Raw genomic sequence first — 25,489 nt, 5'->3', positions numbered from 1 at the left:
TGAACGAATGTGTAATGTATGCACTGCATGCAAAAGCAAATGTGAGTCTGCCTTCGAGTGACAAGACAAATAATAACAAAGGGAGGCACAAGCAGTTCAACAGTCATTTCGCTTTATTTTCACTGAGCTGACAAGCGTTTAGGTTGTGCCGCGGCTGTGTATTTGACGAGACTGATATAGAACAGCGAATTCACACATGCAAGATGGAGGGGAGATGAAAGAGTGACAGAGGAGAGATTCAACGTGATTTCTTCATGGGATGACACTTGATGTCGAATCTAAAAGATGCAGGAAATTACTGAGCTTGTGTCCAGCTAAACCACGTGGCGGTGGAACTAAAACATGTCACACAATGGCTACACAGCAAAGTTTTAGCAGCAAATACTTTGAGGTGACTCATGTAGGGTATAATTAGAAAAGTGTTGGCACACTCTGGCCTTTCAAGTGATTGATTTCTGTATAGTTAAAGCCAAATGAACGCTTTTGATAATGCTGTTCGATATAACACCATGCAAGGCTACAAGAAATTTCAAGCATTATAGACTAGTCTTTATACAAACAACACGTCTTTAGAGCTCAGATCATCGTCACAAGAACTCTTCCAAAAGGGCAAAAATAACAGCAAAACCTGCATTCCTATCTGTCATTTGGCCTAACATTGAATGCTATAAGTGAGTTGTACAAAAAGAGCTTCAGAGACAGTAACGCTAATGATTTAGTGACTATAACATCATTTGTTCATGACACAGAGCACATGGCACTCTTGGAGCAGCGGGAGTCACAGGAGCTGTCACAGGACTCCATGATGGAGTCTCTGCCGTCAGACTCAGGGGAGTCCATTTCCAGGTGAGAGTCCGGCAGGCCGTCCTGCAAAGCATCCTTATAGTGGGACTGGGGAAGGAACAGCTCATTTTACCACACCAATAAAAAAAAAAGAACAGTGAGATTACAAACCAAGAGCTAATAATATACCCAGGAAGGGAATCACAGTGATGGGTACAGATGAAAATAAAAAGAATTAGAAGTTAAATCAGAGTCTAGCAATGTAGAAATCCTGCCACCAGACATTCTCTCTCACCTTATGAACTGACATCTCCTCCACCCGGCATTCCTCCATCGACTCCTCCAGGGAATGACCTGAAATTTCCATCTTGATTCGATGAGAGCGAATAGACTTGACATCGTCTTCGTCCTCCCCTGCCACCAGTGGGAAAACCTGTGGGCAAAGTCAGAAGGAGACTCAAGGACACTGATGATGATGGCATCCAAGAAAATGAGAGCATATACTATTCAAGCATGTCTTAGTTGGATTCTTACCAGTCCCTCTTCATCCCCTGTGGCCTCAGGGCCTGAGATGGTTGCCTTGCTGATGGCCTTACTGATGGTCTGTGTCTCAAACTGGGGACACGCTGCCTGAGCATTCCCGTCTTTGTCTCTCTTTCCTTTCAGCCAGTACGTCTCGATTTCAACATTCCCCTAGAAGTGGATGAAGGGAAAGAAAATGTAAGAAGGCGATTTCGGTCTGCACATAAAAGCTCTTCGCATAAGCACTTATTCAAAAACATACAGTCATAAAAACAGCTTTTTTCATAGAGGGGATTAAAATGGCAAGAGGTAGATTTTCAGGAGTCAAAAATTCCCAGATGAAAAATGAATCTTGCTTTCCTGAAATCGCCATCTACAATCAGCTGCCTCAGAACCCTTTGGGAGTCACTTTGCTGCCTTTATCACTGAATGTACAGCCACAAAGTCAGACCCTGTGATAGAATAGACTTGCAATTGCCAGCTCCGAATATTAAGTGTGCTGGCTCTAGCCAAGACAGTGTGAGTTATTATTCACAAGTGTTTACTATGTGTGATTGCTGATACACATATATTCCATTCACACAGATAACAACCTCACTGTTTAGTGTCAGGCAAGTTGTGTGTGATGTGATTATGACATGTATTTACCTTTAAGTGGAGATGGTCAGACTGCTCTGAACACGACCAAATCACCATTGTTTAATGCTCATGTGTTCTACAGCAAATCATTTTGATTATATATTATTGTAGTGGCTGAGTGACTGTAATTACTGTGGTGAGTGTAGATGCTGTGGTAACAGTTTGGACCCCTAACCTTGATGGTAATTATGCCCCTCCTTTCAAAAATAAAGTGACTTCCTTTCAGGTGCTCATAGGTGGCGCTGCTGAGCTGGATGTGCATCTCCTGAATGAGATAAAGAACAAACAGGAAGTTAAGAATAAAATACACAATAGTACCCCTTAATCCCATGTCTCTCTCTCTTTACTTACCTTTCCATTGCTCTCCATGGCAGATGCAGTGTGGACCGTGTCCCCATGCAGACCATAACGTGGCATCTTATGTCCCACCACACCAGCCACAACCATCCCAGAGTGGATCCCTGCAACAGAACAACAGGTTAGTCCACTGGCAGTCACACACTGACATAAACACACAAACAGTGCCACAGGTCTTCTACCCACCAACACGAATCTGTATGTTGTTGCCATTAGAGGGGTCTTTTAGGTGATCTATGGAGCGAACCATATCCAGGGCCATGTCACAGATGTTATGAGCATGGTACTTTGTCTTCTCTGGAGCCCCGGCTACAACCATGTAGGCATCTCCTATAGTCTCAACCTGGAAGATGACAGGAGCGGCAGCTGTTACAAAGCAGCACTTATGGTTGAAGTGCATTAAAGATGAAGAAAGCACGCAAACCTTGAAGACACGATGCTTCTCACTGAGCGTGTCAAACAGCGTGTACATGGTGTTGAGCATGGAGACGACCTGCATTGGAGTGATGTGGCTGCAAATGCGAGTAAATCCCACAACATCGCTGAAAAGAATGGTCACATCTGGGAACACCTGGGAGAGAAGAGATATGAGAATTGATGAGCAGGCAGGTTGATATGCTGAAAGCACTCAGGACTCATGTCGTATCTTGTATGTAATTCTTGGACTTTGGAGGTGACGGTCAGTGGATTTTGTTGCACTTGTTTTGCACAGCCATGCTAGATATCCCCCCTTGTTTCCTGTCTTTGTGCTAAGTTAAGCTAACTGGCTGCTGCAGCTTCGTGTTTGGGTTGCCATATGCCATGAGAGTGGTGCCAGTCTTTTCATCTAAGTCTTTGAAAGAGTTTGCAAAAGTTAGATGAAAACTCTTGTGGCAATATCCACAATGCTGACCTCACAAGTGTTTACAGCTGGCTCTCCTTTGCGCAGCCTTTTGGCCACTGGCTTGGGAATCATCCTGTACAGAAGGTCATCAGTCTTCTTCATCTCATAGTCCAGCATCTTCATGCTCTCCTCGAGTTTACTGGATTTCTTTTGCTCCTGGTCTCACAGTGGGTAATAGAAAGAATAACACTTTAAATTTGCATCTGTGCCTTTCATCTCAGGCTTCTAGATTAAAGAAGGGCTTCAGAGCAATTTTACATAATGCAGATCACACATATGAAATTCAGCTGCTCTTCAGAGCAGAGTGAACCTGTATGAGAGCTCTCTTCAGCTCCTCTGACTGTTGTGTGCCAGCCAGCACCAGGTCTCTGCTGGAGTCGTGCATGCTCAGGTCATTGATGTACAGGCCAGTTTTAAACATGGCACTGAGGCTCTCCATCCTAGACACACATACATACATACACAGACAGAGAAAAATCAGAACAAATGACAACAATGATCATTTTAATAACATGTTCTTTATTAGAAATAACATTTGCAGTGTCTGCATAATGTGGAATTAAAAAGACAGCCATTCTGAGATATTATTTTTAGTTTACTGCAGTATTAATAATGTTAGCACTGTGAGATGGCATTAAACATTTTAGTAGTTAAGTAAGAGCATTTACTTCCAAAACAAAATGTTTTAGAAGAGGAGGGAGATGTTTTGGTTATGTACTCGGTGGAAAACACCCACAGTTGCAGATGGGTTCCCATTAGACTCACAAGAGCTGCACTGTCTGATTACAAGCTAATTAGCAGCTCATTTCATGCATGGTAAGTGCTATTAGAATGGGCCCCTGATTTGATTCAGTGCCCAAGCTTTTATTTCCAGCCTCGTAATTCAGTTGAGCTCTTGCTGCTTTTTAGAATGTTTTACTTTTCAACTGTAGTGTTTCAGTTTTCATAAAGCTCTGTGGGTGTGGGTGTGCATTTGTGTGTGTGTGTGTGTGTGTGTGTGTGTGTTTGGGCCATACACAGGGGTTCCCAGGAAGATGATAGACTCCCACTCTGGCATGTATCTCATTTGTCCTTTTAGTTTTAGGCAGCGGCTCCCATCTCCCCAGCTCTCCATCGCATTAGCACTGTTACCATCTGAGAAGAGGAGCACGATGAATTGACAACAAGACCAACCTGAGTGTTGTTTTTGTGTTACATTTCAGCAGTACATAATAAGTGCACTGTACTAAGGCTGCGGCTCTAATAGGTGTAGCATAGCATTTCAGGGAAACTCATCAACTCTCAGTAAGAAAGCAAATAAGTGTGTTTCCCAAATTGTCAAACCTTTCCTGTGAAAGTGTTTCGTATTTTATTGTGCCTGTGTCTTTATTAGGATTTATTTATTTTGTCACTATCAGTCTGTATGTGTAGGTCTTGTTCTTTGTTTTTCTTTTTGGATAACAGAAATGAAATGACCTTTGTAATCATCTCCAATGATGGACTGGAAAGCCATGAGCTCCACATCTACATCAGCAGAGCGATTTGCATTTTCATAGTCAGAATCTGTGAAAAACAGGATAAACTGTCAGAGTCATAAACAATCATATTCACACCCTCCAATCATAACAATCAGGGCAGGCCTCTGTTCCACTAAATTCAATCAATTTAAGATGAAAGAAGACATCAAACAACAACATTTGTGAAACTGTAAGACCTCCTGAAATCTGTACTGTAATTAAGCATTGTTATCAAGATTAAATGTTGATGTTAGTGCTCCTGTACATGAAGAGACATCCATTTTACTGCACACCTGCTCTTTTATTATTTTAATGAAACTAAACATGTCTTTTGCAAATGACTGCAGTGAAACTGATCTGACCACAAGCCAGCAAGTCCTCGCCCACCAGAAACACACCCCTGCAAGTGTTTGCATGGCTCCCACTCTTACTCTGGACTCGATTGTGGAGGTTCCTCTCTCTCTTCACAGGCTCCTTCGACATGATTTCAAACAGGTTGTTGGGGTGGGAGATGATCTGTGTGCACAATATAGCTGATATTTTAAGATACATTGTTGTTTATTGACGCTGTTGCCAAAGTTTGACCTGAATTGACTGGAAGCGTTATAATTTTGCCTGTGTGAACATGGAAAGTGTTGTCTTACCATGTTCCAGGTGAACTCCACTAGGGGGCGAGCCAGTAAGAAGGCATCGTTTATTTTCTTTCCATCCAGATCAGGGAAAACGGTGGCTAAGCCTGAGCCAACGTTATGCACCACCATGTCCTAAAGAATCAAGGAAATGTGGTGACTGTTCATACATTTACCACTTCATTTCATTCATTACTGCCCTGGCGAGTTTAGGAATGTAACTCAGTGGGATTACCTGTCTGAAGACGATGTTAAAGGGGAAGACCTCAAAGAAGAAATCTGATGTGATGGGCAAAATCTCCTGCTCTTCCTCATCCTCCTTCATGATGTAGCGATAGGCTGAGTTGTCAAAGTTCAGCCTGCTCACACATACAGGTCAACAAGTATTGCATATGTACCTAAGTATTACAAGGAAACCACACTTAACCCTGTAAAGCCCAAACTATTAAATAATTGACAGAATTATTCCAATTCTTTGAACTTGGAGCCTTTATTAGTCCCTCTGAACAAACAAACAAAAAAATTTTCAAATATCATATCTGTGCACTGCATGTATCTGATTGTATACATCAGGTTTTTCAGGGAAAAAAATATTATAATAATAATATATACTCATGTGGAAAAACTGAAAAACTCATGTATCAAATGTGATACGTTTGGCGTTAAAGGGTTAACCGTGCTTAAATTATCAAAAGTATAATATAATATTATATATTATATTACATATATATATATAAATATATTGTGTATGATATATTAAATCTGAAGAAAAAAATGATATACTGTATGTGACTGATGGTTGCGTTAACATTTCATTAAAGCGTCCTGTGACGTCGGCTGTCAAGATATGCTTAGAAATGTGTCACAGATATTTTCTCTTACTGTGAGTGTTATTACACTGTCAAATGCTTTTGTGATTTTGTGATGAACCATTTTCCTCATCTCAGCTAAAGTGGTAAAATGGCTCGTTTCTTTGCTACTTCCATTATCAACAAGCTGTACTTAACATTCTCGGTAACGACTCAGCAAATAACTGTGGTATTGAAATTTACACAATGTCACGGGCGCTAAAAATGTTATTTCTCTGAAGGGAAAAATCCCATACTTCAATAATACTTCAGTCATTTAAATGACACCATCTGAAAATAAGTAAAGTAAATGTTTTTTTGGTGGAAGTGCTACTATAAAAATACTTGAAATACTCAAATAAAGTACACCTGTCTAAACATGTACAATACTTCAGTGTACTTTTTGTATGTGTGTGTACCTCATGGTGACATGGGAGTAGTCTCCGACCATCTGCTCAGACAACACCTCCACGTGGATGTCGGTGTCGTAGAACTGTTTCCCCATCTGCCTCAGCTGACCCATAGCGTAGTGCAGATAACCTTTACGCTTACTCCTGCAGGTCCCACAGGAAGAAAATTCTATATCAGTCTAATCACACAGCTTTCTATCTGTTTGCCCTCTTCCTCTTCTGCTTTTATGTCTGATGCCAGACAATGCATCAGTCTCTCCCTTCTTCTCAACCCTCTGCCCTCCTCCTTATCCTCCTCGTTTCAGACCTGTAGTGCAGGGTGACTCCAGTGGCAGACTCCTCCTGGCAGAAGAAGGTTGGAGGCTGCACCTTGGGGTAGCTGAAGCGCAGGTATTCGTGGAGATTATCAAGGCCATTGACAAAGTCACGGACGTGACGGCCCAGCACCTGGAGGCAGAGGATGACAGGTCATGTTTAAGAAAGTTACTCCAAAAAGGAATAATGGACTGACAAAAAAAAAGTCAGTTTACTCATTATATAATGTATTCTGTGACTCTGGATACCCTAATAATGTCACAACAATTATTTTAGCCTGTGCTTGAGGACAAACCAATTACGGTAAAAAAAAATACGAGGCTTGACCCATAAAAGTGACTATAAAACAGGATATCTTGCCCTTTGCTGCTGTGACCCTTATTTTATAATCCATCTTATGTGAGTCCTGCAACTTCATGACACCGCAGTGCAAAATTGCCACTGGTACCTTTTCTAAAGGTCTGTCATATTTTGCTCCTACTTTGGCTGAAAATGTAATGGTATCACAGCACTGAATGGTACTCTTAATTTCATAATTTCTTAAAAGCACAGGCTGTAAGAAATATTCAGACATTCAAAGTATCTGCTTTGGGCTCAACTGAAATTATGACCAGAAATGCAGTGTTTATATTGATGCATGTAATGCACTAATTTCATGACAAATTATATGTAATATCAGATATATGAGAGAAGCAAATCATTAACTTTAAACCTTAAAAACCATAACTTTACACCAGGACAATTGTACTCTTAAGGATTCACAGGTTACTGGGTATTTAATACTGTTCTCGTACATCTACTAAAACACCACAGTGTTCTGAGATCTGAGCTCTTTTTTCACCTTGAGAATCCTGTCATAGCCATACTTCCCAACAAAGCCCAGGAAGTAGACACCCCAGGAGTTCATCAGTTCATTGTAAGGTGTGCCTGTCACTCCACTGGCTGCCTTTGCAATACGGGGAATCACACTCTCACTATACACCTGCAGACACACACGCACACACACACAGAAATGTATGTTTTGACATCAGGAATGTGAGGCTTCAGACAAAAAACGCAGACAGATTGACTTGGATGCACAAAGACAGGTGACAAATAAATCACTATTCAATGCATGCATAGAATTATATTATTATATCATATTCATGTCAGAGACTCTGTACCTGGTGGGTGACAAAGGAGTGTAACCTGACATCTGCTCTCTCCCTGACCAGCTTCCACACATCATCTCCGTACGACTCCTTGATGAAGTCATGAAGACTCTCACACAGCAGCCCGTACATTTTGTCTCTCGAGATTGAAGCTCAAGCTGAGCACTGTCAAGACAGCTTCCCAACTGACTGACTTCCAACAGTCCTCCCAAAAGGCACCTGCAAGCGAATGAGAAAAGTTCACAACAATGACTTTTCCAGTGCAGCAAACTGAATCTTAATGCATTTAGCTTTCAGCGTGAACCTATAAAAAGCCATGTACTGAATATTACTGCTTCGTTCTCTCTTGCTCTTGACACGGCCTGTGGAGTTTTGGTCCTCCTCAGACTAGCCAGCCAAATAAAGTTTCATCTGAAAGCCAACAGGACTAATGGTTTTAAAGGTGCAGTAAATGCACAAGCCCTTGCGTCAGAATGGGTCTCCATTGTTCTCATGTCAGCTGTCAGCACCTGGTGGCTGTACACGTCTTGCTATGTGACATGAACACACTGCGGAGGCCACCTCTCAAACCCAGATGACACCAGTCACCAAAATTTGACCAGATCTATCTTTTTCTTTCCTTGTTTATCCATTTCAAGAAAATGACCTTGTGAATCACTAACTTACTAATAACACTTGTTGAAATAACTCCATTTGTAATGAAATGTACTAAACAGCTTTTTAATAAAAACCCAGATTGACTGTAATTGTAAGATGACACATAAAAGCTGAATCGTATTAACAAGCAAAACACTACTGACCTACTAACCGACTAAGCAAACACTCTTAAATAAACCTTTAATGCTCAGCAACTATTCAAATTCAGCTGTGTGTCAGCAGATCATTTTCTGTGGCTCAGAATGATGCCACATCATTGTGAGGGCTTCCCACTGGGGGGACAGTGGCATTTGGAGAGCAGGACAGGTGCAAAATCGATATCCAATCTCAACAGGGTGAAGGAAAATGTTTTTTCCCTCTAGGCTCCCGCTGAGCTCAGTGAATCAGTTTGTTGGGGAGGAAAAAGTTGCTCAATAAAGACTAACTTGAGTTCAGAAAGGGCGGCTAAATATAAAGCTAAAGTGCATCTCCTCTAGTGTAACACAATGTGTGCGTTCACACAGAATTCACTGGAATTTCTCAGCAGCTGGCAAGTCAACAACTAAACGGAAACACATACGAAAAAAGGATTCTTCCATTACTTATTTCAATCTTTTACAATCTTGGGCAACTGAGAGATATGGAGAGCGCCATAACTCACAGCGGTGTGAAAGGAAAAGGACGTCAAAGGTCTCACACCATCAAAAGTGGAAGAGCAAACTGACAGTTTAACCTTTGATGGCAAATTGGACAACTGAAACTGCCTGTATATGGGAAACATAAGGTGTGTGTGTGTGTGTGTATGTGTGTGTGTGTGTGTGTAAGCACCTAAGTGCATAGGGCAAAGTAGGTACCAAAGGGTTTTAGAGAAGAGAGAAAAGAGAGTGAAAACAGAAATCGTGTTTAAAGTGGAGAGACTGCATGCTCGCTCAGTGTCACTGTGTCGACAGCAGTTGTAAGCACGTGCACACACACACACACAAACACACACATACAAAGAGAGAAGGGATCAGATTTTTATCATCAAAGAGGCTCAAAGTGAGGATGTTAATCTTTATACTTGCCCCTTCCTCTTAATCACCCATTTCCAGCCACCTCCCAAACACTCCCTCCATCCATCCTCACTCCCTTAGCCTCTGCTAAAATAACCCAGTGAGGTAAGTGCCTGAGGCATCCTGGGATGAGTTTGGTACAGACTGTTCCCTCTCTGCTGAGGAGTGTCAGACTGACGTGTGGAAGCATCTCAGCTCCAGCGTGGGGCAAACCACTCGACCATCCACACCAGCTCCAAAACCCAGTCAGACAGGAGACACAAGTAAGGACTGAGGTGAGTGCAGGCATTTCCTATCAACATAAACAGCAACAGGCTTGTGTGGAAGCCGCCAGGTTCTCAAGTGAACTGATGAAATGCTTTAAAATGTGATGATGCACTGTCATATTAATGTACTTGGAAACTTTTGATTTTTTTCTAGTTACAGATTAAATTAATGCAAATAGACAGTTCACATAAGTAAATACTGTAATTTTAGAAACTTGGAGGCACCTTTAATATAATTAAGTAGCAGATGTTTCAAAAAACAAACTGCAGTTTAGAAAAATCCTTATTCTAAGAATAATAATTCACATGGAAACATGTGTCCATCGGGGGAAGATGATGATGATGATGATGCAGGCAGGCCATGGTGATATGACTAAGAAGAGGATGCTGCAGGCTAAGGCTCTGTCCAAGGAGGCCAGAGGAGGTAAGCTTGGATTTTATTTTGCCCCAGACTACATTTTGAAACAGAACTAAAACTTTAAAATTGAACATACATAACATTTGGAAGTTAACTAATATACTTATTAGTGCATATTAATACATGTATTACTATTTAAATTAATACACCAATTAGTTTGCATGCCGGTCTGCATGAGATGTCAGCTGTATTAACATCAAAGTGTGTTAATCCATCGCCTGCAGTTTGGTACACCCAAATCACAGGACTGCCAGTCTGCTGTTGAGATTCTCTTTCAGCAGGGACCATCCCAGATGTACTGTTTGTTTTCCAGTGCTGTCTGCCAGCTAGGCTTTGAAACCAAGTCCCCTAAACTCAGCAAAATGTGACTCCCACCACTGAATTTTACACAGTCCGATCAAAGACAGTTCCTCAAGGGTGGCACATGCCCGGACTTCTTTTCAAGTGAGGGCCATCCACTCTTACGTGAGTCTTTCATCCAAAGATTCTATTTATATGCCCAGTTACCCATGCAATCCGGGACCACAACATGCATTACGCACCCCTTGATATCATCTCAAGGCTATTTCAGACCCTCTGCTGTGCCACGATATAACATGAGAAGACACCCAGAGCAAATACTGTGCTTAGTGATGCTGCAAACAGTATTGTTTTTATTTCAGTCCCCCTCAGCTGTTTGAAATTGACAGAAACAAGAAGATCACAGGAGACATTTAGACTTGCCAAAGGTCCTTATTAGTCTGAGTTACTTTCCTTCTCTTTCCAAATGTTTGGAAGTTACTCTTGTCACTGCCTTTGCACCAACAATGCATGTCAAGAGCTATTCGTGCCACACAGCATAATAACCTACAGCAAACTGACTTCTCTACTCCAATACTAACATTTTGAAAATGATTAAAGCACCTCCATTTGTTGTGCCAGGGGGTCTGAATCTGGGGAAGAAGATGAGCGTTCCAAAAGACTTGATGATGGAGGAGCTCAACCTTCCATCTAATAGGGGCTCTCGCATGTTTCAGGAGAGACAGAAGAGAGTCGAGAGGTTCACACTGGAGAACACTGCCAATGGGGCTAACACCAACAATGTAAGGAACTGAGAGAGCAGCACATACACTGACTCCTGTGTCCTGATTTACTGTAATCCACACACCCCAAATTATGTTTATGATACATAGTTAATGTTTAATAACAGCTTATTAGTGTGTTGAATCCATCAGGGGGCTTAATTAACATCCAGCGACGTTCTTCTCTGACCTTTTTCAGTGTCTTGAGTACAGCAAAAAGCATTTATCATCTCACCACAGTAATTCTATCTTCCAGCTTGAATGACACAAGTATAAACATTTTAGTCAAACAGGAATACCGTTAATAATGAGCTTTGTAGGGAGAGATGTTAGAGGGGTACCCCAAGAATTTCATGAAGTCGACATGTCCCTGGAACACACATTTTCAGCTGCAGCAGCTCCTGAGATACCTTCACTTTAGGTCTTTAGTTCAGGACAAACTCCACACACCAGTCAAGTTGAAGGGTACATCCAGAGTCATATAATGCATGTAGTGACGAGTTCTTAAGGAATATAATTAAGGGCAATAAGTGTAGTTCTTGATAAAGTGGCAAGGTTTCAAGGTGGGCACCCAAGATTAGTGTGAGACCAAATGTGAAATATGAGTAATGGTGTTGAGTAATGGACAGAAAAGTGTTTTTCAAGGTCACAGTGACCATGACCTTTGACCACCTAACTGTAACCATTTTACGCTTGAGTCCAAGTAGATGTTTGTGCCAGATGTAATGAAATTCCCTCAGTTCCCTCCATCAAGAACGCGGCTTGGAGACAAAGTGATAGATGGATGGAGTTAAAAGAAAAAACTTCGTCCCTCTGTCCAGAGCATCTGTCTTTGAATGCAATTACATTTGCACAATGTTTTTTTTTTTTTTAAATGTTATGGTCTGCCTACAAATGTGACATTTTGCATTTTGAAAAAAAGACACATCAAACTGATTTTGCATAAATTTGACATTTTTAGTCATTTAAATTTTACCCTTTATGTTTTATTATTTTTTCTAATTATTATTACATCCTAATCTTTTATCACATCATCTCCTCCAGAGTATGCCATCCCAGCATGCCGAAACAAAAGCATGTGACAAATAAATCTTTGAATCTTGAAACAAAATCAGACTCTTCCCCCATTCTCAGGCGCATCCAGAGGCTGTTCCTCCCCGGCAGGTCATCCCAGAGCCACAGGGGGGAAAAGAGAACCAGGCTTTCTCCATGACTGGTAAGCATAGCCTGGTCATGAACCTTCAGAAGACTGTATCAAAGAAAGGCTGTCCGGACGTCCTGGCTCCAGGTAAATGGCCACAGGACTGGCTCACCACAGGGCCAAATGCTTGGGCAACGTATGGACACTGTATCTCACCTTATGTCTGCTACTGTTCAGTTGTTATATGGAAATGCAGTGAGCAAATAAATGAAGTTTATCATTATCAGCCCCGGGAGAGTTTGCAGTATGCAGAGAGCAGTTATCTGTGACCATCTTTGCTGAGTGCCGTTGTGTATTTAGCCTGACAGAAGGCACTGCTTCCAATCTGACTGACAGTGAGCTAAGCTGTTTATTAAGGAGGATTCACACTGACATCTAATTACTGAAGTTCCTGTTGTTGACAATGATATTAAAGTGATTCATATGCATATTAGATGTGGTTGTGCTTTGCTGGGGCTTATTTAAGTCATCTAATGGAAATTGCAATGAAGTTTCAGAATCTGGCATTATCCATCATCCTCATCACAGGGTACCTTCTTTTGCTACTTTGAATTTGAACAAAATTACTCCAGATTATAACAGCACAACTTTGCCTTTACCCCTAGTGGGAAGTCATTTCTGCCCACTCACATTAAAGTGTTGTTTCTCTTAGGATATTCTGGCCCCCTGAAGAACATTCCTCATGAGAAATTCAACACAACAGTAATCCCCAAGTCGTACTGTTCCCCATGGACAGAAGCTTTGGGAGGCAGTGAAGTGGTCCTCAGTATCCAGCCACCTCAACTTCCACAAAGACTACAGCCTGCCAACTACAGGTGCTTCAACAGGTAAGTGTGCTTTACTCTGTTCACCCAAATTAATCATCAAGTTTTAAATTCATCTGTGCCCCCCAGTTTAACAATTATTAAATTAGGGGCGCAGGAGCTGAGAGCCACCCATCTTCAAATAGCCACACAGATGACCTAACCACGTTATCCATGACAATCATCTCTTCCCTCGGCTCCACTCCATGTTTCCAGTTTGAAAATGAATCCAGCCTCTTTGGCTTGCACCTCCTTGGAGTGTGACCATGTGATGGCTATTTTGAACTGTGGCTCTTGAAAGATGAGCCACTGGTGGGGCCACAAGCTTTTAATGCCCCACTGCCCACACAAGACAGATTACGCACGGAAGAGAATCGACTTTCTCATGGCTCACAGAGAATCAGGATCGAGGATCGAGGTTAAGTTTGGGCAGAGGGAGAAACTGAGAATATGTGAAAGACAAACTCAAAATTTAAAACTGTCAGTCACTCAGTTTCTGCCAACCAGTCTGGAACTGTACCTCCTGTGGACAGATCTGTTGACAATGAGATGAAAGTGTGATGCCTCAATTAAATCTGAACTCAGCAGCTACGCAAGTAGAAGAGATTGAGTTCAACACATTCTGCCTGAGCAATCCTTCAACCCAGGCAGTTTTCCCCTGTTAACAGTTCCAGTTCAAACCAGAGATGACCTCAGTAGCTTATTGTGTGAGGGTTGTCCCCCATTAAGGGAGGGAGTTTGAGTTATGTGACACCCGAGACTCTTTTCTGCCAGGAACGTGAAACACAAAGCAATCAGCCTGCTTAGTGAGGTCTTTCTGTCTCTCAGATCTGCCATGCCATTTGGGGGACCTATGGCCAGCCAGAGGGCAATCCCAGTGATTAGCTTTGAGGCAGTGGAGTCCAGGAATCTGCCCAGCATCCATCAGGACCTTATGTGTCGGCGGCCCAACTTCAACAGAGCACCCAGGGGATGGGGAATTGATTACTGCCCTGAATCTAACGAACTATGAAAAAAAGGGCTGATCTGCTAAAGACTAAAGCATTGACCTATGCTTGCTCCTCTCCTTCCTCTCTCCACTGAGCAACGGGCACGGCGGGAGAGAAGAAAGAAAACAATCCTGCATGATATATAAAGTGGTTTGCTACTGCTGAGTGGTTTGATCTGCAAGTCACGAGTGTCGGAATCAGTTTATTACCACAGCAGAGCCCAGGACAAGGTCGCGACCAGCTGATCAGTTCTGTCGTCCCTCCTTTTTGACATCCTTAGCAGCATGTGACCCCATCATGTATCAATACCTGACTCCCCTCTCTCGCATCTCCATCCAAAATATACACCCTGAGATGATTAATGACAAATATGTGTCATTTTAATAACAAGTGAAAACATTTCAAGAAAGCCTTACAACAAAGTCATTATGTTGTGGAATATTAAGATTGTAGGAAATAAAAAAAAGACAATGTAATGAACATTATGATGTCACAGACAATGTTTAAAAATGCTTGTCAGAAATTCACTAAATGTGACACTATGAATAATGAGACAGGTTTAACCCACAGTATGAGTTTTTATATTTATGTACAAAGGCTCCAAACACAGAAGCCTGAAAAATACCCCATACATTCCTGATCTTTCACCATGTTAACTTCCACTGTTCAGATGCTGTGCTGGTACTTTATAACTGTGAGTAGTGACAAATTAATCTCGTAAGATCCTGGCTGTTGTCACCACAGACCCAAATGGCTCTTGTTCAGTTCATTCACTGCACTGATCGTGACATAATAAAATCAAATGTTATGCTGCAAGAAATAACTCTGTTCTATGCAGTGTATTTCTCCCAGGAGTCATCTGCAGACCACTGATGGCATCTGAGGTGAAAGCATCCCACCAGGGTTGACATAAAGAAATGAATGACACCTTAACACAGTATGATTTCTAGCAGCTAATCACCATGGCGAGAGCCATGTGCGGCATGGGCACCCATGCGCTGAGGATCCTGAGAGGGGTAATGGATTTGACCAGGAGGTCTCATGCTCATTGGAGGGGGCATAGGCGGAGCCATGGGACCCATGGGGTGAAACATAGGCGGTCCAAATCCTGATTGAACAAATGAAAAGACAAATAATACAGAATTAGGCACCGACTATTCCCTACTGTATTTAAATAGCTTACACAGTGCCACCACATACACAGATCAAGGTTTTGATTTTACCTGGAGGAGGCGGGTTGATGCCCGGAGGTGGAGGAAGAGCAATGTTCATGACAGCAGGAGAGGTGCTAGGGTCCAGGTTGAAATAGTTTGCAGGAGCTTCTTCATCCAACGCTGGTGGTGGGGGAAGAGCTATACAGCATAACAATAAATGGAATTTAAAAACTAATGTGACATCTCAACAATAATTCTGATACACAAAAAGAGAAGAAGTATCAGCAACTACTACTTCAAATGACACTCACATGACTATGCATACACACATAAATTCCATCTCTCCCTGCGTTTGCAGACTTACCTCCCGGCAGTCCAGGTACAGGATCAAGCCTGGTGCCCATCTCACTGACCCCATCTTTAATGCCCTCCTTTCCTCTTGCTGCCTGAGACCTAAAAAGACAAACATCATAAATGTTTATCACACCTTTTACTTCAATAAATACCACTGGTGGGCAGCAACAGAACTGCGTTGAGAACATAACATTTCCCGGTCCTGTGCAGCACGTTTTTTTTTTCCTTGATAAAGCTCTTACAACGTTTATAATAATATTCTCAAAGCACTGGAGTCAGTAGTTCACTTTCAGTTCTCACTAGCATTACTCCAGGGAGTTACTGTCAAAACATGTTTTTCACACCCAAGAAAATGGTGTTTAAAAAGCAAATTATCACCAGAAATGTTCACATCCTCCCCGAAGCTCCACTTAGTCAACTTCTTACCTTCCCCACTTGACAGTGAGTCTCCGTCCATTGATGATGAGTTTATTGAAAGACTTCTCAGCAGCCATTTCAGCTGCCTGCCGCGTAGCAAACTGGATGAAGGCACACTGCTGCCTCTGGACTATGGTAATGGTGCGAATCTCACCAAACTGGTAAAAGTGACTCCTGCAGTAAAACAGAAAAATGACCAACAGACTCTTAACACTGGAAGTGAATGTCTGTATCACTTCTTTTTATGACAACGAAACAAGATTCAACAGAACATTAGCTTGTTACACAAAAGAAATCCTTACTTGAGATCTCCATCTGTGACAGTATCTCCCAAACCCCCTATATAGAGGGTGCTAATGGATTTGTCCTCTGGTGGGTCCAGTCGGGGCATAGTTGAGGCCCGTTTGAGCAGCTTGTCAGCTACTGGGTCATTGATGCCGTAGTAACGGTCCTTTATGTTCTGGTCAGCTAGAGGGTCATCGGGATCTGTGGGCTTCTCATGTCTGTGTGAAAAGAAGAACCAAAATGAGAAAACACATATACAAAAAAAAAAACAAAACACAAAAATTACAGTGAAAGAGAACCATGAACACTTCAATTTCTATTTTGTCCACACTAATAAGTACTAATGAATGCAAAACTCCTGAATAAAACAATAACCAAGATACCAGCACCTACAGCCACTGGAGCCTGGTAGTATGAAGTTTCACTGACCTGTAGGGACACTCCTCCCCTCTCTTACACTCTCCCTTCACCCAGAAGGAGCAGATGTGCGGCCGGTTCCTCTTGTAATATGGTGTGGTCCGAGCTAGTTTGAGCAGCATATCACTGGAGCTGGGAGCTTTTCCGAGCTGGCCTACCGGCCGTGTTCCATCAGAGTTGGCTATCTGAGAATAAAGAGGTCCAAATTGACTTTAAAAAAAATCATAAATAAGTAGATTGAGAATACATAAATGTTACAAAATATTACAGGTGAAAGCCAAGAATCAACTTTAATATGTACTGTACAGGAAAAATGATTAAAACAAAAATTGGACCACACTGTTTCAGCAGATATTCACAATTTTAAAATCAAGGACAAAGAAAAGTGCTGGTTTTGGCTACTGTAGTATCAGAAAGAAATTATACCTCTCGCTCCATGTTCTGTGTGTAGTACTCTTTGTTAACATCCGACTTAGGAACATCATCTTTCACTGACAGCCCAGTGTCTCTGACCTGGATAGGCAAACCTGCAAAACAAAATGTGCAAGAAGCAGTTAAACTCACATACCTACGTGCTTCAGATATAACAAAAGTACACATGCTAAATTACAACAAATCAGTCTCAGACACTCACCATACTCCAGGTCCAGTAGACATGTCTGGCAAACATTCTTCATTTTACTGCAAGTCTGACAGACTTCTGTCTTTTTGAAACGCATTCGTGTCCCTGGACACCATCGGAACACAGTGAAGGGTCGAGCACAGATCTGATCAACAAAGAAAGAAAAACAAGAAATGTTCTTAGATAGAATATAATGTTGCAAATTCAAGCTAAATTATGTTGAGTGCTGCATAATGATAATTTCAATTATTGTAATACACACCTTGCATTCTTTTCCATACTTCTCCTTGGTCTGTAAAACAAAGCGGCAATAAATTTGAGTTCTATCGGCATCGACACTGCAAGAAAATGATCAATTTATTCCAATTCATTACAATGACTACAAAGCTCACTCACCATACGGATGTAAGGGTTTTCTCCTAAACATGTCTGACACAGAATTGGAAAATCCTGGAAGACAAAGGAAAACGGATGTTCATTTAGGAAAAACTGAACCCCACATCAGTTATCAACCCAACAGCCCCCTGATGTCAGTCATCTGAACCACTAACTTGGCTCTGTTTCACCTTCTGCTGCAGGCACCTTGGTGAAGTTACATGCGTGACTACAGGGAGTGCAATGGGACTGGCTCACTCTTACTATGCCATCTGCTGTAAGGTGCTGTTTCAGTCCAAGTGCTAACTGTTGAAAACAACCCTGCCTTAATCCAGCTCACTGACAGCATGAGCCAAACATCTAAATAAGAACGGCTCTTGTGGGTCAAACGTCAACTACACAAGTATGTGGTTGCAAAGTTTATATTCTGGTGTCTGGATAAACCAACACTGGCCAGGGGCCTTGTTCTGACTCAAAAGAGAAAACGTATTTGTTACCTTAATGAATGGACTCTACGAAAAGAAATCCAATAAACATGTATTTGTTTTATTGTAGCGTCACATCAAAAATTGAAGAGCCAGTATATGACAACTTCAGTCTGGCTCAACTGTGAGGTTAGTTTTTCATTAAAATGAGCAGCGCGTCTGTATGACGACTGACAAAACAACAAGCTTGGTCGAAATTTGTAAAGAGAGCTAATAACATTTTTCATTTTCTTTTTCTAAAGTTATGAATGACCATTCATTCAAGCGGATTAGGTGCTTTTCTATGAGCGCCTGCTAAGCTAATGTTACACTTCAAGATTCATGATATGAGTTTGGATTTGTGTAGACATAATTCGAAACAGGTTAACAGTTTCTTTTTGAGCCGGACTTCCTCGATTCTGCACAACCCAGCTGTGAGTGTAACTTGGTGGTTGCTGGTTAGCGCTATTTGTCGCAATTTGGTTTTATCGTTGGTAGCCTGCTAGTGCTAGCTTAGAGGTGGCTAACTTTAGCATAAACCACGTTAAAGTTAGATTAACCAAGGTAGATTTCTTAGATCAAATAATAATATTCTTGACCAGATTTCAAAAACGTATCGCCCATCCCCTGTAACTCTGGTGGGTCCAGGCGAAAAAGTTCCATTCTATGAATAAACGTTGATATTCACTGACTTGCTATAAAGCTTGCAGTCACGCTTACAGCTAAGTTAGCTAACGGGATGCTCACTAGCTACCAAGCTAACCCGCCATGTTTATGGCAAGCTGACAGAGTCCATGATTATAATATCTCATAACGAACTGGAAATGGTTTTCTTTTAGTCATACTTGCTGTCCGACAACTACAATGTCGATTAAACGTACCGCGTCTTCCCAGTTCTGTCTATTGTAGGTGTTGGATCCTAGGGACGTCGCCATTTTGACGAGTATGAGCCAAGCGGGCCAAACAACCAACGACGCAAGAGGTGTCAGACCACAATGCACCGCGCCAGAGAGCCACGTTTCACCTTAGGGTGTCGCCCTATTTCAAGAAAGTGTCAGACACAACCTGATTAAGAAAGAAGTAGATATGAACAAATATAAATAATGGAAAGTAGTTTGCTGTGTACTATAAGCAACTCTGGGATCTTGCAGGTGGAAAGTACACTACATTTGAGAGGTAGGCTTAAATATTGTGGGGTTTTACACTTATGCAATGTTGTTTAATTAACAACTCAGCAGTAATAAAGTTGAAGTAGTGATAATAAAGTTAAAGCGTAAGCAAATTTTGCTTATCATTTATTTATTTAAGTAAGATTTTGAAGCAATTCCACTTTTTGCCGGTACTACTTTTAATTAAGTAAAGCATTACAGAGAAGAGACCTGCGTATTGTCCTTTAACTTGCAAAAAACTTTATTGGAGATACAACATTCTAACATAGTCTAAGGACCTAAGGTCAAAGAACTGAATATGTTGTATCTCCAATAAAGTTTTTGCAAGTTAAGGGACAGTGAGGTCCCTGTTCACTTGACCAAGGATAGTTCATCCTGTGCACCTGCCTTCAAGAAACTGAAGTTGTGCATGAGCCTTTACAATCTAACGGAGTAAAGGATGTGGGTACTTCTTCCACCTCTGTGTGTGTGAGAGAGTGAGTGAGACTGGCAGACTGATTGGCTGCTGTGTGAGAGCTTGTATAAGCCAATTGTGTAGGCCACTTACTGTTTATCTATCCACCTGTTCCAGTTCAGGTCAGGGTGTCTTTGCTGTGTGAATCTCCAATTAGTGGGGTGAGGGATGTTTGAGATTATGGAAAAGCATTAAGCCCCAAATGTTTATTTAAGGTCAGGGTGAGGTTGTGGAGTCAAAGGACAGGGATTATACCAGCCTGAAGAGCTGACAATTCTTTTATGGTGCAGCTGTCATTCAGGTGTTCGAAAAAGGAAGTATGCGCTAATTCTGGGCATCTTGCAAATGAAAAACATCTTTGTCATCCTCTTTTACCTTTGATGTGATGTATTACTTAAAGCCATCATCAGTTGCTTTGCGCTAATCAATACTGGTTATTGATCAGCAATTGCTTCTGTGATCTTATTTCCATGGGAAAGGGTCAAACTGAAATCTGTCTCCTCCTAGAAGCAGCGAGCAGAGTCTTGCCCTGTGTTTAGAGGGAGACCAACGTAAACCTTCCGGGCACTGGCTTCTTTGTCTTAATGAGTCGTGTGACCCTATCTCCACAATCATGTGACGTGGATGAGACAGTCAAAGCTATTTTGAAGAGGGGCTTTGTCTTAGATTTAGTCAGTCTGTAATCAAAATCACCAACCTCACGAGTCACAAGGTCAGGGGACGTGCAGGTGTACGAATGGCCTGCCTCACAGCTTCATGTTTCAGAGCCCCATTTGAGCAGTTATGGTTTTGTTAATGTTATATGTCCCTATGTGGTAACCTGTGACCTTACTTTCTGTTCATTCATAATCATATTTATATTTCATATTCATTTGTGGACTGTTTGTTATCCTTGGGAGAAGCCAAGCAGTACCTTGAGTATTAGAAGGTCCCTGATTACAAATGATATATTGATGATTTTACAGGAATACACGAGTGATTCTTTTTCATTAGGAAACATATTTAATTTTTAAAGGCACTTAACCTACACAAAAACACACATTATTTTTTTGCATGGGCACTTTCTGCATAATCTGCATGGTATGGTGACTAATAATCACAGCTATCCCTGAGCACTTGTTATTAAGAAATGGAAATCCTAAAAAACTTTCAGGATAATCCCGGTATCACGGCGCAGTTATCCTTATGTATTTCCACACAGTACACAGAGGCCACAATAATCTGACGACTGATGAGCAGGGACGCAGATAAGCCCCTGCACCAACATACGTTTGTGGAGTTGTGTAGTTTGCATGTACGCTCGTATCAAGAGACAAAATGTGCCGTGCTGGCGCCTCCTGTCGACAGTTACGGGTCACTGCCGGTGCACAGAGCTGCAGAAAGACAGGAGTATTCTCAGATTTCCCGATTTCTCCCAGCCGAGTCCGCTGTGCAGCTTCCACATCACGGCCGACAGCAAACCGAGACGACGACGACGACGACATGCGCCCAGCGTGCCCCAATTCCGCATTCATTACCGAAGGCCAGCGTCGTCCCAAACCCATCTAGATCCAGACAAGGTGAGTACATCGACACAACACAAGTCTCGTAGCGGTGTTTTTCGCACATGTTTGGTGGACGACCGAGATCCCCGCCGCTCGGTCTCTCAGGCCAGGCTAGTGAATGTTGTCTGGCGCAGACGGAGAATGAGGCCAGTTTTTCGGCCTGACTCTCCCCTTGGCTGGAAACATAAAAGCCGCGGCGCTGTAGCGGAGACTCGGTGCCCCTTCAGCTCGTCCATATGGCAACAGAGAAAGGAAGGCTAACGTTATTATTATTATTATTATTATTTTTAAACAAAGCGGGTCAGGTCGAACTTTGTGCTCAGGATAGAGCCGTGTCCTGCTGTCCTGCTCTGTGATTGAATATCGGAATTCCTTTATCCAGCCCGGATACCGTAATGCAGCCCAGGACCAGCGACAAGCGAGCAACTTGTTTTTGTAACTTTGAAGCAGCTGAACCGTTATAGAGTTTTATCATATGCTCAGCCTAAAGTTAGCTTAAACGGCCATTTACGGCCAGATGTTAACGTTACACTCCAACGTGTGTCTCTTGTAATGAAAGGGCCAAACGATTTTGTGTGCGAATTCAAATTAAAGGTCGATACGGCTGTCCGCCACCTAATCTAACAGCACCGGACAGAGGTGGATAGAAAGATCACCATGGGAATGCAACGACTGCGTTAACATTACTTAATTTGTCCAAGTGATTACGGGGAACTTGGGTTAATTATGAGCAGCGATTTGCGGGCTCTGTATGACAGATGGTGCATTAGACTATTATGTAGCTACCTGTAGGAATCATCTGCAGGCTCATAACCAGAGCCTCAATCATTCAGATCATTCAGACTGTTCTCCTTTATCCTGTTTGACTTTTTGAAAAAGTATAGGGTGCACTGTCAGAAAAAAATGCACCCAATTCTATACATATATATATATATATATATATATATATATATATATATGTGTGTGTGTGTGTGTTTTTGTTTTAATTTGTTTTTTTCCCCTATGTGGCATAGCTGCCACATAGGGGATGAGAGATAGCTGAGATAGCTGCATCTATTAAATACTATAAACACTTGACACTGCTCTGTAGCAAAAAGGGGCAGTCCAGACCTGCCTGAAATCTGTTGCCTTAGGGTGTCTGCGCATGCAAGCGTGCACCTTTGTGAGTAAGAGATTACTAAACGAGAATGACTCACGCTCAGAATGTATTTGGCAAAGTCATAAGGACTTTCCCTACATTTTGCTTCAGCTGCAGAAGACATTCGTGTGAAAACAAGAGCGCTGTCCTTCTGGTTTCATATGCCATGAGATTTATTGGTCCAGTGCTTCACACTTCTGCTATTTCCAAGCCATGTGTTGTTTGTCACATGTTCCACTCTGTCATTTGTTTAAAAATGCAGGCTTTACTCCATTTGCAGATCAAATTAAAAAATAGTGTGCTTGCTGTCATTTGTTTGTCAAATTTGTGGAGAGCTGAATCTTTAGTTGTGCTCTGTTTATCTGTGCCAACTGTTTGTCTGGTTGTTCTAACCCTCCATCTGACTGCTCCTGCTGGCTGCCAAACATGCTGTGAGCTAGCACTTTTAGTTGATGAAGGCTGCCACTGCTGCTGCAGCCATTTGATCATATATCAGCATCTCGTCACTTAGATACGCCTGTGACTGGGTTACAATGCCCACATACACATCGACGTTGTTAAAATACTGCACGCATCACATCTGATGACGGACTCGACACCGAACAGAGTTTGGGCATTGATCAAGAACGAGACATGATGACGGACAGTTCGTCAATTTTAGATTTTAGGTTTGAATGGGGAACAGTATAAAGAGCGCTGCTCGATGTCCGCTATCGCTTTGGCTGCTTTATTGCCACTTACCTCCACCTAGAGCAAGATGTAAGTTAAATTGTACTGCGGTAAATGTACCATCACATTTAATGCTACACAAGGAAACTGTTGGGAACTGCAGTGCCCAACAACATGCCAGCTCTTGTATTTTTCCATGTCAGTGCCCCTTGTATCCACACTCAGACCTCTCTTTAGAGTGGGGCTGAAGCCAGGCATCTTTCCAAAACTCAAGTTCCCCCCAGCCCTCTCTGCTGGGTATAAGCACTGCTTTGTGCCACAGTGTTGCTCCCTATGGTCCTTATTCATATACTACTACAACACCTTTGGTGCTCTGGCTCGACTGGAATCTACAATTGGATGTGTACCCAAAATAGCCTGCTGTTTGACATATGAACTCAGATGTTTTCTCATTAAGTCAAGCTTTTGGATTAATATGCCAGAATGTAAGAGACAGGCCGTGTCATAGTAACCTGCAAAGTACTTTGTACTGAAGTGTCTTTTTCTGCTTGGAATGTGGCTGTGGTATTTTCTGGCTCAGGTCGTACTATCGTGAGGGATATTGGAGAGCAGGAGCAGAGTAAATACATTTCAAACATTACAGCACGACCGAGCATTAGCAAATGATCCGATAGCATCTGTAATCCTCAGGAAAACCTGGAGAGTTGTTTTTGAATAGTGCTAGCCTCCATCAGATAGTTGGCAGGGACTGCGGGTGTCCACATGTGTGACTGGCTCGCTAGGCTAGCAGCGTGGCTGACTACAGTATGCAGGCAGATCAGATTACTGAACGATTAGCCATGGCCTCCTATCCTCGGCCTAGGGAAATGATTTTCCACTGTCATAATTCCCTAGACTGAATTACGCAGGCCAGTGACTCAGAGATACTCAATACTACAGGCCCAAGTACTGCAAGGCATAGCTGTTGCTCTCTGGAGAGGGGAGATAGGTTAAAAGTGGTTGTACCATTGAGGACAAAATAGTTTTTTTTTCTAATTTGAATTTCTAGTTGAGCTCTGATGCTTGCTCCCAATCGTGGAAAGTAGCATAGCCGAGCATCAGTTGTGTAAAAGGGTTAGGTTCGTTGTGATGTTTGCACTTTGGTTGGGACTTGGACATAAAGGAGGCAGCAGACAGCTGGAAAACAGTACTGAAGCTCTAAACTGTCCCTCACACGTCCTTCTATTGTGAAGTCATTCGTCAAAAATGTGAGCACATGTCAGATGGGCAATGAGGCAGTGTAAATCAAGCAGGCTCTAGTGGAATTTCGCTGAATGGAAAGAGGAAAAGTGGGAGAGGCTATAGCTGGTGGAGGTAGGACCATGTTTCCAACGTGCTTACCCCCTGAGGCAGGAATCTGATACATTCCAGAGGCTCCTGTGTCCAGACAAATAATGGTGACTATGGTGTAGCGTTTCATCATATGACACATGATTGGAGCACAAGTGCTGGGAAAGTAAGAGCTATGTCATAGGCTCAGAGGTAGCCAGCTCTAGTTGCCTGAGGGATTGGGAAGTATGCCAGAAGAGCAGGACAGGTTATGTGAGATATGGATTTATCCCTGACTGAAAACAACTCGGTTTCATAGTTCCTCCCTATGTCAACCATCCACCCACCAATGTTTAGATACAAATATTTGCATGGTTTAAAGCATTAAGGTGACTTTCTGATCGACAGCAATATGCAATAAACGGTGCAGTAAAAAAAACTCTCAGTTGCCTTTGGTAGATTGTGCTCCATTGTGTTCTTATTAGGTCCATAGAGGCAATGAGTAAGCATTTAAATGACTTCTGACAAATAACCAAAAAGTCAGTTTATCCTGCTTAACTGCTCTCTAGACAAGTTATGGCATGAAGTCATTCACTAGGTCTACGGGGTTTTGAGAGCTGTGTGACATTGCGCTTCATAGGCGACTACACATTCACCTTA

At 42.2% G+C, this 25,489-nt stretch overlaps 4 protein-coding genes across 9 annotated transcripts in view; 2 read left to right on the top strand and 2 right to left on the bottom strand.

Moving 5' to 3' along the window:
* Positions 1–63: 63 nt before the first annotated feature.
* LOC124068357 (soluble guanylate cyclase 88E-like) lies at positions 64–14,796 on the bottom strand. 3 transcript variants are annotated; one of them, XM_046406549.1, is made up of 19 exons: positions 14,669–14,796; positions 8,046–8,252; positions 7,724–7,864; positions 6,875–7,014; positions 6,577–6,711; positions 5,545–5,668; positions 5,325–5,444; positions 5,112–5,196; positions 4,640–4,726; positions 4,201–4,318; positions 3,495–3,624; positions 3,194–3,340; positions 2,726–2,872; positions 2,488–2,644; positions 2,296–2,405; positions 2,120–2,209; positions 1,318–1,476; positions 1,079–1,216; positions 64–891 (listed from the first exon to the last, which is right to left on the bottom strand). In XM_046406549.1, the coding sequence occupies exons 2-19, from the start codon at positions 8,163–8,165 to the stop codon at positions 739–741; spliced, it is 2,301 nt and encodes a 766-aa protein (XP_046262505.1). In that variant the 5' UTR covers positions 8,166–8,252; positions 14,669–14,796; the 3' UTR covers positions 64–738. The 3 variants fall into 3 exon arrangements, with proteins under 3 accessions (XP_046262505.1, XP_046262506.1, XP_046262507.1); XM_046406550.1 differs by lacking the exon at positions 14,669–14,796 and adding an exon at positions 8,366–8,456; XM_046406551.1 differs by lacking the exon at positions 14,669–14,796 and adding an exon at positions 8,356–8,445.
* LOC124068360 (myozenin-2) lies at positions 9,813–14,675 on the top strand. 3 transcript variants are annotated; one of them, XM_046406553.1, is made up of 6 exons: positions 9,813–9,996; positions 10,321–10,411; positions 11,306–11,487; positions 12,601–12,754; positions 13,320–13,494; positions 14,299–14,675. In XM_046406553.1, the coding sequence occupies exons 1-6, from the start codon at positions 9,850–9,852 to the stop codon at positions 14,480–14,482; spliced, it is 933 nt and encodes a 310-aa protein (XP_046262509.1). In that variant the 5' UTR covers positions 9,813–9,849; the 3' UTR covers positions 14,483–14,675. The 3 variants fall into 3 exon arrangements, with proteins under 3 accessions (XP_046262509.1, XP_046262510.1, XP_046262512.1); XM_046406554.1 differs by having other exon boundaries at positions 9,835–9,996; positions 11,327–11,487; XM_046406556.1 differs by having other exon boundaries at positions 9,835–9,996; positions 12,601–12,682.
* Positions 14,797–14,812: 16 nt separating the features above from the next.
* Positions 14,813–19,581, bottom strand: rbm22 (RNA binding motif protein 22). The gene is made up of 11 exons (XM_046406552.1): positions 19,429–19,581; positions 18,105–18,158; positions 17,971–18,000; positions 17,721–17,853; positions 17,513–17,613; positions 17,099–17,271; positions 16,687–16,887; positions 16,394–16,558; positions 15,978–16,066; positions 15,683–15,811; positions 14,813–15,567 (listed from the first exon to the last, which is right to left on the bottom strand). The coding sequence occupies exons 1-11, from the start codon at positions 19,480–19,482 to the stop codon at positions 15,413–15,415; spliced, it is 1,284 nt and encodes a 427-aa protein (XP_046262508.1). The 5' UTR covers positions 19,483–19,581; the 3' UTR covers positions 14,813–15,412.
* A 1,663-nt stretch (positions 19,582–21,244) lies between these two features.
* Positions 21,245–25,489, top strand: part of ndst1a (N-deacetylase/N-sulfotransferase (heparan glucosaminyl) 1a) — a 41,189-nt gene continuing 36,944 nt past the window's right edge. For both annotated transcript variants that reach the window (XM_046405831.1, XM_046405832.1), the window contains exon 1: positions 21,245–21,729. The gene's annotated coding sequence lies outside the window, so the exon portion shown is untranslated. The remainder of the gene's footprint in view (positions 21,730–25,489) is intronic.

This window comes from Scatophagus argus, chromosome 12, assembly GCF_020382885.2.
Source record: "Scatophagus argus isolate fScaArg1 chromosome 12, fScaArg1.pri, whole genome shotgun sequence".
NCBI classification, from domain to species: domain Eukaryota; kingdom Metazoa; phylum Chordata; class Actinopteri; family Scatophagidae; genus Scatophagus; species Scatophagus argus.
The sequence above is the reverse complement of the archived record's forward strand: the minus strand, read 5'-3'. Positions and strand labels throughout refer to the sequence as shown.

Coding starts and splice junctions, on each gene's coding strand:
- LOC124068357 (XM_046406549.1), bottom strand. CDS start 8,165: ATGTACGGGCTGCTGTGTGAGAGTCTTCATGACTTCATCAAGGAGTCG. Junction 6,712..6,874: donor GGAGTCACCCTGCACTACAG/GTCTGAAACGAG, acceptor TGGGACCTGCAG/GAGTAAGCGTAAAGGTTATC. Junction 1,217..1,317: donor CAGGGGATGAAGAGGGACTG/GTAAGAATCCAA, acceptor CTTTGCCCACAG/GTTTTCCCACTGGTGGCAGG.
- LOC124068360 (XM_046406553.1), top strand. CDS start 9,850: ATGAGTTTGGTACAGACTGTTCCCTCTCTGCTGAGGAGTGTCAGACTG. Junction 10,412..11,305: donor GTCCAAGGAGGCCAGAGGAG/GTAAGCTTGGAT, acceptor AAATGATTAAAG/CACCTCCATTTGTTGTGCCA. Junction 13,495..14,298: donor AACTACAGGTGCTTCAACAG/GTAAGTGTGCTT, acceptor TCTGTCTCTCAG/ATCTGCCATGCCATTTGGGG.
- rbm22 (XM_046406552.1), bottom strand. CDS start 19,482: ATGGCGACGTCCCTAGGATCCAACACCTACAATAGACAGAACTGGGAA. Junction 17,614..17,720: donor TCTACTGGACCTGGAGTATG/GTGAGTGTCTGA, acceptor TTTGTTTTGCAG/GTTTGCCTATCCAGGTCAGA. Junction 16,888..17,098: donor GGGGAGGAGTGTCCCTACAG/GTCAGTGAAACT, acceptor CTTTTCACACAG/ACATGAGAAGCCCACAGATC.